General features: G+C 38.1%; 1 protein-coding gene across 5 annotated transcripts in view; it reads right to left on the minus strand.

Moving 5' to 3' along the window:
- Fam13c (family with sequence similarity 13, member C) overlaps positions 1 to 19,852 on the minus strand; it is a 95,168-nt gene that overhangs the window by 47,534 nt on the left and 27,782 nt on the right. For all 5 annotated transcript variants that reach the window (XM_013017221.1, XM_013017220.1, XM_013017219.1 and 2 more), the window contains one exon: positions 11,630 to 11,748. In XM_013017221.1, the coding sequence (XP_012872675.1) occupies positions 11,630 to 11,748 (119 nt within the window). The remainder of the gene's footprint in view (positions 1 to 11,629; positions 11,749 to 19,852) is intronic.

Below are 19,852 nucleotides of genomic sequence, written 5' to 3' on the forward strand. Positions count from 1 at the left end.
TATAGACTAAGCATCCCAGTCTTCTTTATTTTGTACCTATGTCCTTTATCTTGAGTGGTTATCTTCTGCAGTCACTTTATAGCCATTCTCAAATCTAGGAAGGTCTGGGCCATCTGCCGGGTATCAATGACTCAGGGAAGCAAGGCGGCCTCTCATGACCAATCACTACACAATGGACCATCAGATGACTTGATGCCACGTTCATCTCCTATAAACCAGCTTGTGAATTGAGATTGTTTTTAACTGGAAACTCAACAATTTCATCATTCATTCAGCACATACTTCTTAAGCATTAACCATGTGCCAGATATATTGAAAGTATCGAGAATAAAAGAGGGGCTGGGAAGGTGGCTCAGTGGTAGAGTGCTTGCCTTGCATGCCTGAGGCCCTGGGTTCGATTCCTCAGCACCACATAAGCAAAAGAATAAATGAAACAAAATCTGCCTTCCTGGCATGTGTATTCTCATGAAAGGAGATAGAACAGAAGACATAAACTAGTAATGATCTATGATTCGCTGGACACTCAGTACTATGAACAGCAACAACAGAAAGCAAAGCACTGGGAACAAGGCCTACAGAATATTATTCACCTAGAAACAATGGAAAGAAAGCACTGGATTAAGAAAAATAATGGTCCTGGTAGACAAAAAACAGAGGTTTCTCACTGGGAAAGTTTAACATAAATTGAGGAAAACCAGAACACTAGTGAATTGTCTGGAATTTCTCTTTCTCATATCTTTAAAGATGTTTCTCAAACCATGTGCAGTCCTGCCAGGAAGCTGGCTTACATTCAAAAACTGATTCACATGAAACAGTCCCTCCAATCCTCATTACCTGCCACCAACCACAGCAATAACATCTATATCAAATGAATGCTTCTGAAAGGGCAAAGATGAGTAAGCCATCCAGAGTACTCTGCCAACTTCATTATAAGTTTGCCCTCTAGATCTGGCCTAGGCAATGGAAGATACAGCTTATATTCCTTGGCTTCAGTACAGGTACCAACATCGCCATCACAACCATCACAAACACCATAATCACAAGCTATCCTATCACCATTGCCACCAAAGCAGCAGTGTTGCCACCATAATCACCTCCCCTGCTACTGCTACCGCCTTCCTCACCACTAGGCGATCCAAAATAATAACTCTTCAGCAGAGAAACCCAAGGTTTAGCTGTGTGGTGATATTAAAAAGTGTCTCCCTGTATTCTCTGGTTGAGAATTTGTGGAAATCCAACAGAAGAATAACTTGTCTAAAAACTGTTGATGTCTCCAATAATGCTGGAGCCCTCAACCCAGTGCTGAGTCACCCCACAGTGCAGCTCTCTTGGGAAGGGTAATGGAATTCAAAACAGAAAAACAAAACAAGTAAGCATTAAAATGTTTTGTTTGGCCTAAGGACAGTTTTAAACCACAGGATGTGATAATTTTTGAGAAAGCCATCTTTTAGCCTAGGATTTTATTTTTATATCCACATTTTAACTATGATTAAATTAGCAGAGGTAAATATTCCCTCTCAGTGAGAAGCCTCCCATCTTGCCAGCAACTCTTGGGAGGCACTTGAGAGTCATCGGAACAGTTCAGATTCCTCAAGTCCAATGACTAATTTTTTTTAACCTTCAATTTCTTATCCAAAATAATTTTCTCATCTGTCTCCTCCCTGCCATCTCCACAACTGCCATTTTAGGTCAAGCCACCAACATCATCTCTCATTTAAACTATATACATGATTTCTTTCTCCCTAGTCTACCTACCTCCCCTTTACCCTCCCCAGACGATTCCTACACAAGAATTTGGTACTCACTACACCATACACACACTGCACTTAAAGACCAAATTCCCAAAGTATCTTCTGACGTCTTGAAGACCAAACTGTTCAAACTCTACTTGGATCATGCTCCTTTCTCTCTGATGATGCTGGCAGACTCTCAGTTCCTCAGAAACAACCTTGTTCCTTTCCAGTTTGTACCTTCAGATAGTCTGCCCTTGTGCCCATCATGTTCTTCTTAATCCACTTTCTCTCCTAACTCATCCTTTACCTACCAGGTAGCCTTCTAACCAAGTTTCCCTTTAATAAGATCTTACTGTACTTACCTAATCTTTTACTTCTTAATTGTTTGTCTCTCATGATTGTGATATCTGTGGTACAGGGGGTATATAGTTGTGTTTAACTTTGTATCTCTAAAGCCAATTTTACTGTAGGTTATGAGGTAATAAAACATTTGTCTTCAGATCAAGAAAATGTGGGAGCTATACACAATGGAATTTTACTCATCCATTAGAAAGAATGATATTGTACCTTTTGTATAGAAATGGAAAGATCTGGAAAAAATTACGTTAAGTGAAGTCAGTCAGCCAGAGACAAAGGAGCCATGTCTTCCCTCATGTGTGAAAGCCAAATTTAGCTTACAAACTCCTAAATAAATACGTTGATGGTATCCAAGTGTATACAAGTGTATTAACTGAAATGCCATAGATTCAAGGGAGACCTCAAATAGTGTAATCCCTTAGAAAACAAAAATCAACGTTCAGCAAAATAAAACACCAGGAGGCAGACACGAAAGGGGTGGGGTGGAATCAAGGGGAAAGGGATAGAGGAATGAAGAGGAGACAAGAATCTTTAAATAATCCTACAAAATTAAGAAGTGACAGAAGGGGTTGGTAAGAGATGGGTTAATCAAGATATATTATATTCATAAACTGTTAAATGGCAACTCCTTTGTATGCCTACTTAAAGACAATAATAAAAAAAATAAACTACTCATCCTATGGTTATAGACGGCTTCCAATTCTGATGCATCTCTGAGTTTGTACACAATTGACGCTCCTTCCTACATCTCGCCTAGCACACTAGCAGAGCATGAAAGATGAAATGACCCTCATTCTCATCAGCAAATATATTCATTCCCTAAGAAGACCAGCTGAAGATTTCCAAGTGACTAATTTAGAAAATTAATTTAATAGACAAATCAGAAAGAATAAAGAAGGATTTAGCATGCTTTGGAATGTTTCATATGGAATAGGGGCCTTGAGGCATATCCGTGGCAACCTCATGCCATATCAGAAGAGTTAATGTATTCCACTGCATTAAACTGAGCCTCTGTTTCAGAAAGCAACACTCGCAATACACTAACGTATACCCGGATGACTGCTGGCTGCTGTTTTCACTGTTGTTTCCTGAAACTCTTGTGAAAACAAAAGGTAAAGCCCAAGAGATTAACTCTCTGAGCAAACGATTCTTGAAATCAAAACAATAGTTCTATATGCAGACACAGACAAGATGCCAATAAATCCTGGTGCTATTGTTGGCAACATTAACAACCCCCGATACCAGTAAATATAAGGTTCCTTTTCCTATGGAGTTTAAGGCACAATGAAGACATTGTCTCACTGATTCTTGACCAAATCTCTATGCTAAAGGATAAGGTCAAATATCAGACAGCCAACTTGAAAGACAAAGAAACTGAGGCTGAAACAATGCCCAAGAGACACTGACAGACATCAAACAGACATTCACAAACTGATTTCCAACTCATGTGTCCATTTTTCCTGGTCAGTGAACTCCCATAGATGGTACTTCTGCTAGGAGCAGAATGTTGATCCCCAATCACAGACCCCACCTCTGTTAGCTGGGACCCAAGTCCCACCTGACCCCTACCTCCCACCTTACAACTATATTAGTAAAACAGATTCTTGGACCCTAATTCACACTTGCAGAATCAGAATTTCCAGAGAAGCAGAATGGTAAAGGTGTAATTAGCAAGCACTCCAGGGGACTCTCTGAATTGAGAATCCAAGGGCAATTGTCTGAGAGAAGACATCTGAAAGGCATGATTAAGGACTGAAGTATAGGAATGACCTAGCCTGGACTTCTATGAGTACATTACTAAAGATGGGAAGGCTGGAATTGAGATGCTACAAGAAACCTCAAGCACAAGACAGCCCAGCTTCCTCGGCATTGGTACTGTACCTTATTTCGGTGGGCTAGCACAAAACAGAAACACCAAGGCTTAGAGAGTAGGTGATCAAGGCAAGCCCACTAGGCCTGCACAGAGAGGGAGAGTTTGGGAAATGATATAAAGGACATAAGAATCCAGCAAGATTGTTTATGGGGATTGAGAGCAGGCACCCTAATAATGCATTATGAATAGTAACAATCATTGTAGCACTTGGTTTCCCGAGCAGGCTACAAAGCAATTTTCCTTCATCACTTACTCATTCACTCCACTCATTAGTACATAATCACCAAAACCTGATCCTGGTGTCAGGCAGGGCTCACACATGAGATAGAGTGGTCCCAGCCAATGTATTATCTCCATGGACAGTTCTGCCCACTTGCATCCTCCCACATTAAGCACCTGCCAAATCATTCTACTTGTGTGTCTCATGATATTTGTACCACACAGAGCTTGCTCTCTGAACCCGTAAGTTGTGATAGAGTCAATGCCCCTGTCAATGAAAAACAGAATGTGTGGGTAAATGATGAAGAGGATAAGTTTCCACACAGTTCCTTCAAGGGACCTCAATAAAAGCGTGCGACATTACACATGTGTAGTCTTCTGCCTTCCAATTTCCTGTTTCCTGGGACAATCTCCTGGCATCCAATCCCTCCTCCGTCTTAGAGTCTGCTTTCAAGAAGAACTTAAAAGTAATAGTGAATATTGTGGCGAAATAGATAAAATCACTGTGTTTCTGGACCTTACAGAAAGGCAAAGAGAAAACAAACTAATCACACAAATGAAGACTTATCTCAAGGGCAGATGCAGTGAGTGACACAGAGAAACAGAAGTGATGGGGATAAATTCAATGACAGGTGAGTAATTAATATTTATAAATATTCATTACCCTCAGCATTGATATTACAGCAATACACAGACTTTGCAATACTTTTGTATTTCATTTATGATACTGAGAATCCAACCATGGGCCTCAAATGTGTATAGCCACTAAGCTATACCTACAGAGAGGAGGAATATCTATTGAGTATACAATTAGGAGAGAAGAAATAGGATTGAATGGTCTCAGACATTCCACTCAGGGCCACTATCTTACTTTTCTAACACACACACACACACACACACACACACACACACACACACACAGATACATTCACATTCTACCTGGTTTTCTCAACACCATTGTATCCCTATCTTCTTCCACCGCCTGAAAAACTTACATTTTAAGTCATGTGTTGGTTAACTTTTTCAAACCCTACGCATAGACAGTTTTGACCCTTTGGCACAAATGAAGGAAATTATAATATATATAAATAAAAATTATTGCTTAAAAGATTCTTACTGCAACAACATCTACAAATACTATAGTAATCCTAAATAGCCAAGTAAGCAAGCACACAGCCAAGTCAATGATGGTATATCCTCAGCATGGAATAATTTACAGCCATTGAATATAACATAAAGTATTTTATAATGTGGTAAATATATTAAGTGGGTCAACAAGTTTCATAGCAAGGCATTTTATAAATTCATATATAACTTTAATTCAACACTTCTAGTCCTGCACTGAATAAAGATGGAAGAGAAAAAAATACATAGAAAGGGGTGACAGCGAGCTATGTTATTGAATTTGTTGACTAATATTTATAACCGAAGTACAAATGTCATCATCTTGACTAATATTTATAACCGAAGTACAAATGTCATCATCACCTCATTGAGAAGATTAAAAGTTAAAGCATTGACTCATTCTAATGGCCTTAGGAATGCTGAACGCTTAGCCAGCTGATAAATTAAACTTATGTGTATATGTGCTGTCTTCCTACAATTATTATTCCATGACTTAAATCTAATCCAAGTTAAGCCAAGAAGCTTTCCAAGATATGCAGATGTTAAGGACAATGTTTTCTGTTTTGTCTCTTAGAAATATTTCTCACACAGGAATCTGACACCAAACCTTGTTATGGGGAGTTAAATTTGTTCATTTTAGCCACCAATGAGCTCACTTTGTAACAATGAACCTATCTCTGCAGTGCACAGTTTTCTGATCTTATACTGAATAAGAAAACTTTGAAATCAAGAGTGTTCCTACAGATCCAGGCTTCAGTGCATCAGGAAGCCCTTTTCAAACGCACTTCCTTTTGACGCTGACATTAAAACAATAGTAACAACATAAGAAAGTACACTAAATGCTAACAGTGGTTTTGTATGGGTGGCAAAATTACAAAAATTTCTTGTTCTTGGGATTTTTTTGTATTCCCAATTGTTTTACATAAAATTATTAATGAAAACATCTCTCTGAGCTTTCCTTTTATCATTATGCCTGGTTATCAGATGAAAGTTAACAACATTTATCAAATAGTCAAGGACAGATTCCAAAGAAGAAGGGGAAAGGGGAGGGTGGAGGAGAAGGAGGTTTAAAAGAAGAGGAGGAGGAAGAGGAGAGATTTACTTTCTAAACAATGGGGCTTGTGCCCTTTTTTCAGGATTTAGTTAGCATTTTTGGTATTGACAGCAGAGCGAGGAATTATTTTTATTTTTTAAGAATTGTATTCTTTTTTTTTTTGGGTCCGGTCATGGGGCCTGAACTCTGGGCCTGGGTGCTGTCCCTCAGCTCTTCAGCTCAAGGCTAGCACTCTACCACTTGAGCCAGAGCACCACTTCCGGCTTTTTTCTTTTTGCTTATGTGGTGCTGAGGAATCGAACCCAGGGCCTCAGGCATGCAAGGCAAGCGCTCTACCACTGAGCCAACTTCCCAGCCCAAGAATTGTATTCTTAAAGTCTACTTGTGTCTGTTCCTCCAAACATCTAAGTCTTGAGCATTTTCAGTGTTAGAAGTCAAAAGGGGATCTAGAAATCGCTTGCTCCGGGCGCTGGTGGCTCATGCCTGTAATCCTAGCTACTCAGGAGTTTGAGATCTGAGAATCACAATTCAAAGCCAGCCTGGGTGGGAAAGTCCCTGAGACTCTTATCTCTTACCACCAGGAAACCGGAAGTGGCACTGTGGCTCAAGTGGAAAGCATAAGCCTTGAACACAGGGACAGTGCACAGGCCCAAAGTTCAAGCCCCACAATCGACAAAAAAGAAAATAAGAAATTACTTGATCCCCAATTCCTTACATTAGAAAACAGACTAAGAATTTGAGGGAAATGACCAAGGTCATTTGAGACAAAATCCTAAATTTTTTAATTCAAACATATATTTTTTCATTGTTCATGTGTCCTTGTTAGGGAGTAAGTAGTGAACAGCAACAAATAAGAACTATCATTCTATGGTTTCCTTCCTGTGCAATGTACTCTAAGCTATGTTGAAACCCCTACTCATTATCTGGCTATATATTAAGAAGTCTCAAAACATTGTCAAAACATTGTCTGCCTCCACATTAAAAAAAAAAAAAAGAAACCTTAGGAGCACACTAATGAGGAAGAAAAACATGGAGAGCTCAAAGTAGATCATGTCCTTGTAAAAATGTCCTATGTAAAAATCTCTGGGTGTTCATATTTGTTCATTCTGGCTGTTAGTATTTTTTTCTCTTTTGTGCAGAACTTATTAAGACTCTGCCTACTTCTATGAAGTGCATTTCAATAATAAACAGTTAACAACACACACACACACACACACACACACACACACACAAACACTCACAGAGTTGTCTCAAAATAAAAGATAAAAGGATTTCTCCCCTGTGGAAAAATTGTAGCCAAAAAGAAAAGAAAGAAAAAAAGAAACACTTCCACTTTCTATAAAGCAACAAAACTTCTAGCTTTTCCTTTCATCTGGAATATCACAAAAATAATGGAAGCCAACAAAGGCCATTATTCTTCCTAAGGGTCTTCAACCCCATCTAGCAGGGGACTTCCAGATAAAGAAGTCAATGAACTAGAACTTGCAAATGTAACCACCAACCTAATTAGTAATAACACAATGCAATGAAATAGCTCCCATTTATGCAGAGGTGGTCCATAATGATATTAAAGGTTTAATTCTGTCATAAATTTTAATACAATATTTTAAATGAGTGAGTTAATTACTCTCAAAAGTAAATTTACTTAGCTAAGTTTAAAAAAAAAAGCACCTTATTAGTATTCTCTAACATTTATACATTCCCCTTTGAGGGTTTACAGCACTGGCACTGGCTTTAGTGATAAAATCAGTCAAACTGATACATATTCATCAAGTAGCTTCTCTAAACCGACTGATGGTGCTTCTCTAGGTTCCATTACCAAGGAGAGTGGGAATATAAGCAAATCAGAGCCTCATTGAGTGCTAAGCTAGAAAATGAGAGAGTTGTATTAAATCATTACTAAGGCTTCTTCAAGTTCTAACTAAATATGATTCTATAATTTTACAAATATTCAAAAGCACCAGATATTGATGCATGTGATATAGTATAATACCCTTGGCTCACAGGCACAGAAGGCCCTAGCTGAAAGGTAAACATTATCGGCCAACACCATTCTAGGAGCCAGTTTCAGCCAGCTTCCAGGATGCGCAGTTGCTGAGATGTAAAGGATTAAAACAGGCATTATAAATCAAATGTCAGGCAGAAGTATAAATAAATGGGGAAAGCTAGTGTGAAAAAAAATTAGAGAAATATCCTCCAGCTGATTTCTGACTTTTAGGAATGTAGGCTCAATGGTAGCCCATCTTCAAATTTTTCCAAAATCAAACTCTAAAAATGCTTCATTCCCAAATATTCAGTCAAAAATTTTGAGACACTTTGCAAGGCAAATGTGTCTGTATAGTAGATATTTCTCTATATAATATGTATGTTTATGATATACACATACATGTATGCTATGTGCTCTCTTTTCCTATGTGCACTCTCTCTATATATATGTGATACCAAATCTGGCCTGTGATATAGCATGCTGTACAGTATATTACTTACTTTTACCTATCTGTGATCAAAATTCCTGACACAAATACCTTAAGAGAGGAGTTATGTTGGCTCACAGCTTCAGTTCCATCAATCATGTTGGGAAGGGCATGGTGGAGCAGAGCAGTTCACATCATGGCAGTTGGGAAGTAGAAGAGGACATACATGGAGGACCAGGATAAGATATAATCCCCAAGGATATGCATGCTACTTCCCCCAATCAGGCTTCACTTCTTACCTTTTGCCACCTAGCATACATAGAAAGATCAGTATCCCCTCTGGCCTCAATCAGCTCCTGAATCCTACTTCTACTAGGATAGAGCCATTCTCTAAAGACTAGGTGCCCACCAAGTAAGAAAGGCTGACATTTTACACCTATTGAGATTTTCAGCCAGATTGCAGTCTGGTATGTACCATTATAATATCAAGGTTTCAAGGTCTTGATGTGTTCCATTACAGTATTAGGCCTCCATCAAGACTCTGTCAGGCACAGTACAAACTTTGTACTACATGGTGGCTCAAGGAATAAGAGAAACTTTATGAGGAATGTGAGCTATCGGACTCAAAGTTATTTTTAGCTTCCTATCATGTGGCACCAGTTCATCAAATTTCACAATCCAGGTAAAAACCTGAGAGATCACTCTGTGTATATGTAACATTCTATTAGAATGCCACTGGGTCATAGTACCATGGTTGTTACAGTTTAAAGGTTACCAACTTATTCTAAATACTAAACCTAACACTGCTAGACAAAACTGGCTTAACATCAATTGGTCTTAAACTGTGACTTAGCCCCAGATTCTGCAATTACTGACAATGATGCACAAAATGTTCTAGAAGGCCATTTATTCAGAAAGATGTTCCCTGTGTTTCAGAATGATGCTCTCTGTGAAAGTAAGGCATGTAAACTAGAAGTAGAAAACAGTAACAAGGAATTAGAGATCCTTTGGAGAATTGGTAGAGGGTGGTGGAAGACAAGCCAAATCTACTTCTTCAAGGAAAGGCTACCAATCTACTAGAGACTGGAATATAGCCCTGACTTAATAATAGGGAGCCTCACTGGTGACTTGGTATCTGGTTTCTTTTCCTGGCATGCAGAGGTCTAGAAACCTCCTAAAATTGTATACAATCTTGTGTGTGTGTGTGTGTGTGTGTGTGTGTGTGTGTGTGTGTGTGTACTCATCTTTAAAAAAAACTATAAATATCTGGGAATCTCAAGTAGAACTCCCTTTGACAATGTAAGAATTAAAGTTCTGTTACCTTCTATTAGAACCATTCTAATTCAATATTAGAACCATTCTAATTCAATATTATTACTTCTCAACTACTTACATGTGAATGCTCTCTACGACCAAACCCTATTCAATTTCTGACTTGCTTTCTAACAGTAAAGTTAGTTTTGCTCATCATAGTAAGATATAAAATAGCTCTAAGTTCACAAACTTGAGAAATTAATTCATAACCATTCTTCCCGGTTAGCCTTTGCTGAATGTCTATCCTCAAAGGATTGTCATACGTTCCCCACACAAATATGAATGATTTCTTTTGGGGTTTTGTTTGTTTTGCTCTTACACTATTTTGAAATATGCATGGGAAATAGTTGACCTTATTCTTGCTGAGAAAGGCAGTTATTGGGCTGAGGGCAGGGGCTAGGCTAGGGGGAGAAAGTTATTGCCTAAATTAACTTTGTCCAGCTCTATTATGACAAAGTCTCATGTAGGTTATAGACTGTCCCTATCAGTAGGGAAAGACAAGGTTGAGTACAACAGGTGTTATCAGAGGTCAGGTAAGAGTAAACATGTAAGAAAGGGTAACTCCTGAGGAGTGTTTTAAAAGTGCCCATGAAGCCACTTAGACCAATGGATCTGCTTACCTATGGGGTCCCCGCCATCCCTTTAAAATTCCATGGTTCTAGATTTGAAAATATTTGCTATTTGAGCACAATTATATGGCGCAGCTAAGCTTCTCTATAGTTGCTGATTCATTTTGACTGTTCTAAATTTCTAAAGGTCATGCTCAGAGGCATAGCATTCCCTTCCCACTGATGGCTATGATTACACCATACACAAGGTTTTATAAAAGACAGCTGACACGACTTGCAGTTGAATTCTTCATTCTGTTTATTTCCAGAAGAGACTTCCCACAGACAGCTGCAACACCAGGCTCCCATAAGAATGTCATGCCAACCTTTTTTCAGTCAGCTTTCTACCCACATCTTCATCCTGACTCTAGGGATATCTCTTACAGGTCTAGTAGGCTATAGAAGGCAGGCCCGGGGATCTGGACTTGGCATGTCATTCTCAGACATTTGTAGGCTCAAATTCTGGCTCAGCCTTTTATTCTCATGCACTACCAAGCAAGTGCCTTAATGTGTCTTAGCCTCAGGCTCCTCCATAAAATGAGACTGTCAGTGACCACCAGCTTTCTGAGCCAGTGGAGAAGGTGAAGTGAGATCATAGGAGAAAGGCACCTCGCTGATTTACCTTTATCACAGAAGGAAACCAAACACTCTTTGCCTTGGAATGAATGAAATCAGAATTTTTCTCCAAAGGCAGCATCCGCCTTCAGTCTTCTCCCAACCTCAAGGCTTATTCTCTTCAAGTCAAAGACAGAGGAAGTAGGTCCTTTACATTTCTCTCAAAGGAGACCCCTTTAAGAAGCTTCTCTGATTGTAAGAAATACCAACCAAAATCAGAAAGCCTCGAGTCCTATGGAGTATAGCAAACACACAGGTTGACTTTTTGGGGAAACAAAGACCAGACACAATGCAGCTTCTGACAACAGTGAGCCCACCTTGGTTGAAGTCCTACTGTTTCTTGGCACCGGAAGGTGTTGTTTTGTGGACTCTGATGAGCTGGTGTTCCCACTCTACCCTGGCACTCCGTTTGTGTGGGGACCACATGGTCTGGCTCCTACAAGAACACAAAGTAGATGAGCTGTCAGTAGCAATCAGTGCTGCAGCATTCTGCAACTAGAGATAGTCTCATTGCAGCAACACTTAACATACTCTACTGATGGTAGTGTAGGGAGAGAACCTAAAATTTTAAAAAGCATCTTTCCATCCATCAACCTCGATAAGCTTGTAGGGAAAAATTCTATGACCGAAGCTATGAGATAGTCATAAAATGATAATTTTGCAGATGCTAAAAATAATGTCATAGAAAGCAGTTTAATGAAGATATATTGTAAATAGAATATACAGAATATTTATAGCATTGGCTAAGTTTGGCAAAACAAACATGTGAGTATTCATATATACACAGATTAGAATAAGTTAAACCCAAATCATAACAATGATTAGCAATCAAATATCATTTTTGCTTTTCTGGAAGGAATCCATATACATTTTTTCTACAAAAGAAAAATATAAAATTCTATAAATTTCTATAAAATTGAAATTTAAGTTAGTCTGAAAAGTAAGGAACAAGCCATTTGATAAATTCTGACTCCCATGTGTGATCGCTATCTCTTTATTACCACACATGGAACAAATGTAACTGGTTGCAAATGCCCCCAAATAAACCTCAGCACTGGGTATCTATGATGCAATCTACTCACTAACTGAGAAAAACCTCCAGAGTGTTAACCTCCAGAGTATAACACAAATACACCCAAGCTAAAACTAATCTGGATTCAATACAAAGTCATTCACAAAAAAAATGAAAGATTTATTGTATCCAGCAAGAGTTACTCTGATCCTTGAGCCATAACCAACCTCTAATAAATTCATCTTAGAGTATAACAATCCCTCTTTACCTGACACATAAAATGCTAAAAAGAAAATCCAAGAGCGATTCAGTAAATCCAGATGGCTACCACACAGAGTGAAACTATTTGTGGAACACATGGATTTGGGAACTGTGCGATATACTGTGGAGATGATACAGACTCAGCCTCTAGGAGGAGTATGGAATGATGTTGGTACAGTACCAATATGTCAGGTGACCTGCAAATCATTCTCTGAAAATGCCAGAATAACTTAATAACATGGCAAATAGCCCATGTGCCATGCAGTCATCACTAGCATTGAAAGCAAAAACTGTATGAATAACATAAACAGTCAGAATAGGAATGATGAAGAGCTGGGGAAAAAATGATGAATTAGGTATATTAAGAAACATTTTCATGTCTTCTAAGCTTCCAGTTTCAGGCAAGAAGATATTACATGTAGAAAGTTTCACCGTATGCATTAGCTTTCCAGACATAATAGCTTCTTAAGCAAAGTTCTATAGCTACTCATTACTGACCAAGTTTCCCACACAATGGTTTTCAAATAAGATAGCTCAGCTGGCTACTTGCTAGGTATGTAACTTTGGCTGAATTATCTGGATCTGTTTCCTTGTCTTTAAAATGGCTCATGCCTGTAATCCTAGCTATTCAGGAGGCTGAGATCTGAGGATCACAGTTCAAAGCCAGCCAGGGCAGGAATGTCCATGAGACTCTTATTTCCAAAAAACCACCAGAAAACTGGAAGTATCACTATGGCTCAAGTGGTAGACAGCTTGTCTTGAGCTAAAGAGCTGAGAGACCGCACCCAGGCCCAGAGTTCAAGCCCCATGATTGACAAAATAAAGAAAAAAAATTGGGGATAATACATCAAAGTCTCATAAGGCTGTTAAACAAGATGCAATCAGAGCCTCTTTTACTTTTAATGGAGGGACACATCAGATAGAAACTATTGATAATTATGATATTCCTATTACAAAAATTAATGAAATTTATATTATGAAATTAGCACTATGGAAATCTTAGGAGAATTAATCCCAATGATTTTTCAGCAAAATAAAACTCATTTTGTTGGGAAACATTTATCTTATGTCTCTATACTCATATGAATATTTTAAACATCATATTTTAAACCTTAATATGGACATGCCTTAAAAATAGTTTTTCTTAATCTCTAAATAATTTAAACCCCAAATTTTGATTTTCTTAATATGAAAATTTATTTGGAGGTAAAAGAAGCTTAAAAAAAAGACAGAAGCTTATCATTTTTTTTTTCAGTTGCCAGCAGGTTTAGAAGGGTTGAGCTGCATACTGCTGCACTCTCGGCTTTAATGACCTACTTTAGTGATATGTAAGAGGGACTCTGGTGAAAGTGTTTCTTTAACCTATTCTAGTCATCAATCTCAAAGCATTGCAGGAGACTGGTAGGAGTACTTGGGAGCAGCTGGCCCACTACAAATTTCAAAATGGCATGGAAATGGGGGAAGAAAAAGTAAGGACTTTAGTGTAAATCATTCTGAATATTGACCAGCACAGCAAATTCTAGTGTGAAATAACATGTATGCTATTAGTAAGTCACTGCCTTTTCCAATTCTAAAAGGTTAAACATGACCCAAAGTTCTGATTTCCAACCTCCCCATCCCCAGATCAGAAACTCAAAGGTAGCCTTTTTCAGATAATGCCAGATGTGTTATTTTTTCAAAACTCATATAAGCCTGGAAAACTTTTTCTTCGTAAGAAAAATGAATATTTTTCTGCCTTGCTCCTTTTACTTCTTTATCTTAAAGAAGTGATTTTGTGTGGGCCAACAGCCCAAACAAAGCTCTACATGGGAATCAATAAAGCCTGCAGATGGTTCTAAGGTGGAGGCTCTAATTCTTTCAGTTGATGACCCTGACATAATGGATCAGAAATAAGACTTCCTCACTGTGTCATGAGTTCCTGACCCATAGAAGCCATGATAGTCAATAAGTAAATAGTATTCTTTAAGTTTGGGGTTATTTATTACACAGCAATACAAAAGTAAAAGTCACTAACACAACTTTTAGATACTGTCAATGATAAAAGCAAAGGTTGTTTAAATAACAGCTTTTTCTAGGAGAAAACATTAAATACATTCATCAGTTGTAAGGTACATTTGGGTAAGGAAGGTGAAGATCTGAAAAGATGTGTGAATGATGTCATACCTGGTAGATCCAGGAAGGTGAATGACAAGATGTCATATGAGAGAGACAAATTCAGAATCAAATTATAATAAGGAAGTAAAATTTGGTCTCCTAGTTCTCCTCAATGAGAAATGCATCGAGGAAAAAAGAGAGGTGACATACTTAGGCCAGAAGGATGATGTTGCATGCAAAAGAGGCCTTCCTGAAGACCTTGTAAAACATGAGGGACATATATGCACATTAAGACTATGCCTATTACAGAAGTTAGTGGGTATTTCTTTGTAGTGGCTGAGGAAATAGGCTGATAAAATAAATACGGCTTATAATTCACTAGGTCCAACAACATTGAAGTGAAAGTTTTTTATTAAGTTTTGGGATAAAAACTTCATTATTTCAAATTATTTGCACTAAGAGAAAATATTTAAATACTTAATTCACAATTATACAAGTAGGAGCACATTGTAGTTCACCTAAGCTAGAGAGCCCTGATCTTAATTCCAATCCTCTAAATGCAAATTCACAAGTCTTATGAACAGATGCATCAACAAACCCAAGTTTACCAGAGAACTGACAGCTAGCCCATGCAAAGTAGCATAAACAGTCACAGTTAACAAAATGTTAACAGTTGGGGCTGATAGTTCCCAAGTGTAAAATCCACAGAGTATTTGGTTTTTCAGTGGTGTTTTTTTTTTCTCCTGTGTAGCATGTGGCTAAAGGACATAGTGACTGAAATGAATGAGATACATAAAGAAACTAAGGTCTTCATTTTCATATGCTTACATGGATAGAGAAAGGGAAATATTTACTAGATGAGAGAAAAGCAAGATTAGCTCTTGGGAGTTTGGATAATGGGCTATGTAAAATCTAGCTACCTCTTCCCAGAAATCCTTGCATTTCTTTTTCTGTCCTGCTGATGAGTTAGACCTTATACAAGCCTCTATCTCTGCAGTTAGATTAACTTCATTGAACCTACAAGAGACCTTAAACAGAGTAAAGCATGGGAGGAAAAAAGCAAAAGGCAAACAACTTCTGGTCATGATCACATGGCTTCACACCATGCTGGTATCTCTAAATACCATGCCCAAGCCCAGAGATGTGTTTGCTCTGACCTTTGAACCAGACTGACCCTTCCCATGAATGGGGTTCCTAGACTTGACTCTGGCAACTCCTAAGATTCAGGAATTGGTCATTTCCTTGGCTTTATGGGCTTGCTGGGTTTCTAACTACATTTACTATCATTGTTGTATCCTTTCAAGTGCTCTATTCTGCTTTTCGAGTTCCTACCTTCAGGGAGCTTGCAATCTAGAAGTGGTGATGCACAGTGGTGCTGGTGGAGGGTGAAACAGACCAATAACAGGCAATTATAGTATGTAGTATAATATGATCAATGTTACAGTGGAATAAAGGTAAGCATGAGATGCTCTGAAAATATACAGGAATGACACCAAGCCCAGTTCTTGGGAAAAGTACTACCAAAATGGCTGAAGGGATGAATCAACTGGAAGGCACAGAGACATGTGGAGAAAGAATGCTCCAAGCAAGCATTAATGTTTTACATAAGAACATAGTGTGTTCAAAGAACTCAAAGAGGACATGAGGACCAATGAGGTAGACACAAAGCACAAGAAGCACAAACTTTGTAAATGTGAAGCCTGCTAAATCTTAAAAGAGTTTGAGGGCTTTGCTCTGAAGTCAACAGCAAGTCTCTGAATGATATTTGGATTTGCACAGGATCAAGATCATCTCAAGTTCGTGTGGCAAATGGAACCAAAAGTGGGGGAGGTGGGAGAAAGGAGGATAGTTAGATAATTATAGCACCCTGAACAAGAGATGACTGGCACTTGGATTACAGAGGAGATAGTCCATATGGACAAAAACTAATTGGTTTAAAATATAATAAAAAGGGAGAGAGAATTGGTCTGTTGAATGACAGGCTGTGATTAAATATAAAAGAGGAAGGACAGAAGGTGATGATAAATCTCTTAGTTTGGAAAATGGGATGAACTTATTTCTGCTTCCTGAGACACAGTGAAAGACACAGTGTAGAGGGACAGTTTGAGTATGAGGTGCCCATAAGGCATCCAATTGGCAGTGATAAGTAAATGAGCTGGCATCTCAGAGGCGAACTGGAACTTAGGCTTACGTATTTGGGAATGAGTGTGAGAGAGACTAAAACCACAGTGAGATAATACCAGTCAGAATATTCATAAAGGTAAGAGAAAACCTGGAGAATGCCCAGGAGAAATCCCTGACAAACCCCAGCATTTATGGGATGCATATTGAAAATAAAGCTGTAAGATATTCATAGTAAGATCCCATGGGGAAAGATGGAGAAGAAGATTAAAGGGGTGTGTGTGTGTGTGTGTGTGTGTGTGTGTGTGTGTGTGTGTGTAAGCAAGAGAGAAAGAAGGAGAGAGAGAGAAAGAAGGAGAGAGAGAAAAAATAGGTGGAGGGGATGTAGGTATGACATTATACTTATTTTTATGTAGAATACATTGATTTATAAATTAGTTACTTGCTGCTTTTACAATTCAAAATAAGAATATTTATGATGCAGAAGATCACAAGTTCAAAGCTGAATAGAAAGATTGTGTCCCAAAAACCAAAGCAAAAACAACAACAATGACAAAACAATTAAAAAGTTAAGAGACAGGCAGAAAGGACAGACCCAAAAATGGTCATGGGAAGGCAAAACAATGTTAAATTATCATGAAGATTCAAGAACGTAGGTTATTTCCTGAACCTGTCTGTTTCACATTTCAGTAAGACGGCTAGAGAATTTAACTCCATAAGGCAAATAAATGTGTAGCAAAAAAACCCACAAAAAACAAAAAAATTAGATATTGTCAACAATATGACTTCTGTCCTAAGATGCTATAAATAATGTTTTTAAGGACAGAGTATACTTTTTAAGAGTCTTTCATGTTTGTTTTAAAAAGTAGTCAGTTTTCAAAAGCAAAGAATCAAAACTCTTTTGGCTGAGAAAGCAATGGTTTGTTGATATGAAATCCCAACCATGTCATTATTTTTTCCATGTCATTATTATACTTAGGTATTCTTTACTTTTAAAGATCTCTTGATATTTCATTGCACAAGTTCCTTTTTTTAAAAAAAGTATTCATCTCTTCCCAAAGCATTCATGAGAAAAATTCACAAAAATTACCCCTTAGTCAATCTTCCCCATTAAGGCAAAGAAACTTTTTCTGAGCATCAGAAAAAGCTCTGCATTCCAGGGCAAAGAGCAGGAAATTCCAATTCTACTTATGGATAAAAATCTATGGTTTTGTGGTGGCTACTTATTCAAATATTTGCTGAATGCTTTCTGCCCTTTTAGGGATAATTATAGCTTAGACTACAGTAGCAAGCAAAACAGATAAAACTCAGGAATCAACAACTCACACCAAAAAAAAAATAAAATCAGCTCTAGGCTTTTGTACAATCAGGGCAATTTGTCCATATTTCCTAACTTTTATAAAATGAATGAACCTAAGAGCACTGAGGATTACAAAATATCTTCTAAGGAGAATCTGTTGCTCTTGATCACTTCTCTATTCAACACTCTTTGCTTCTCAATGCAGTTTTCCCATTTCTAGAAGTGTTTCTCTTTCCTATCATATTCATTTTCCATAGGACAGCCTACTTCACTCCCCACCTTCCCCCATGACTTGAGGCCATATCAGTTGGTGTCTGTCTTCCAAGACTCTCTTCTAATGAGATATTTAATTTTGTGGTGTTTAATTCTATACAGGCTTGTTGTATAGAATAAGCAGTATCTGGATGCTGGGAGTATATCTATGCTAAAATGTATATAGTCTAAAGCAGAATGTCTGTCCTGTATTTCTTTCATCCTCTCAAGAGTGCTTCAACATTATTACAAAATATTTGCCAATTCAGTCCATCCTAACAGGTTCACTGAGTGCCTGGTACTTGGAATACATAATCTCTCTCTCTCTCTCTCTCTCTCTCTCTCTCACACAGAGACACACACACAAACATACACACAAACAGACACACACACACATGTCCTATGACATAAGAACTCCAAATATTGGGGGCAAATTTAAAGGAAAGGCTGTTGAAATATTTCTGGAAAATGAGAATTACTGAACATTTTCCCTAAAATGCCAGTTTCTCTTGGTTTGCCTGCCCATTTCTGTAATTGGAATAAGGCTAGGGAAGTTTGGCCTAAGGAATGCCCTTTAACAGCTGTTTTTCCTGAATAAATAAGAAACTGCCAAATGGTAACAGCCGCTTGCATTGGCAGGATGTAAACTTCTCAAACAGCATTCTCATCCATTAGCATAACTTATCAATGTTTTTAAATGAAAGCATTTGAGGAAAGTGTCAGTTTTAAATGCTTCTTCTGTGTGTATTATTACAGTGCCTAACAGTTTTTCACAGATAATGGTCATGTAAATTTTTAATATATATTTTTATTGTAAAGATACTGTACAGAGGGGTTACAGTTACATGAGCAAGGTAATAAGTCCATTTCCTATCGAGCATTGCTACCCCTTCCTTTGTTTTCCCCTACCATCCCTTCCCTCCCCACCTCCCCAACTCCTCCCACCCCCACCCACAGTTGTAAAGTTTGTTTTCAACATAGTGCCTTGTACATCTCATTCTTATAATGGATCAACATGTATCCTTATTTCAGCATTTTGTTATTTCCCTTCCCCTCCCCAAATTGGAAAAATGTATATACAAGATGCAGAGCGCTGACATCAAATACAGTGAAAACAGGAGTTTTCCATGGGGGGAGAATAGACAAAAGAAACAAAAAAATCACATAGTACATTGTAAGTACATTAAAAACAACACCAAGAAAGATAAACCTCTTATGTCCCTATCTTGGGGTTCATTTCTCTTAGCATCATCTTATATGGTAATAGCTTTCGATCTTTTCTGCTTATCCTAGGCATATACTAGTTATTGCAGATAAGGGAGGCATGGGACCTATGTTTCTTTAGTCTGGCTTACTTCACTTAATATAATTTGGTTCCTCAAAAGACTACACATAGAGCTGGGAAGGTGGCTCAGTGGTAGAGTGCTTGCCTTGCATGCCTGAGGCCCTGGGTTCAATTCCTCAGCACCACATAAGCAAAATGAAAAAAGCCAGAAGTGG

This window comes from Dipodomys ordii, unplaced genomic scaffold, assembly GCF_000151885.1.
Source record: "Dipodomys ordii isolate 6190 unplaced genomic scaffold, Dord_2.0 Scaffold34, whole genome shotgun sequence".
NCBI classification, from domain to species: Eukaryota; Metazoa; Chordata; class Mammalia; order Rodentia; family Heteromyidae; genus Dipodomys; species Dipodomys ordii.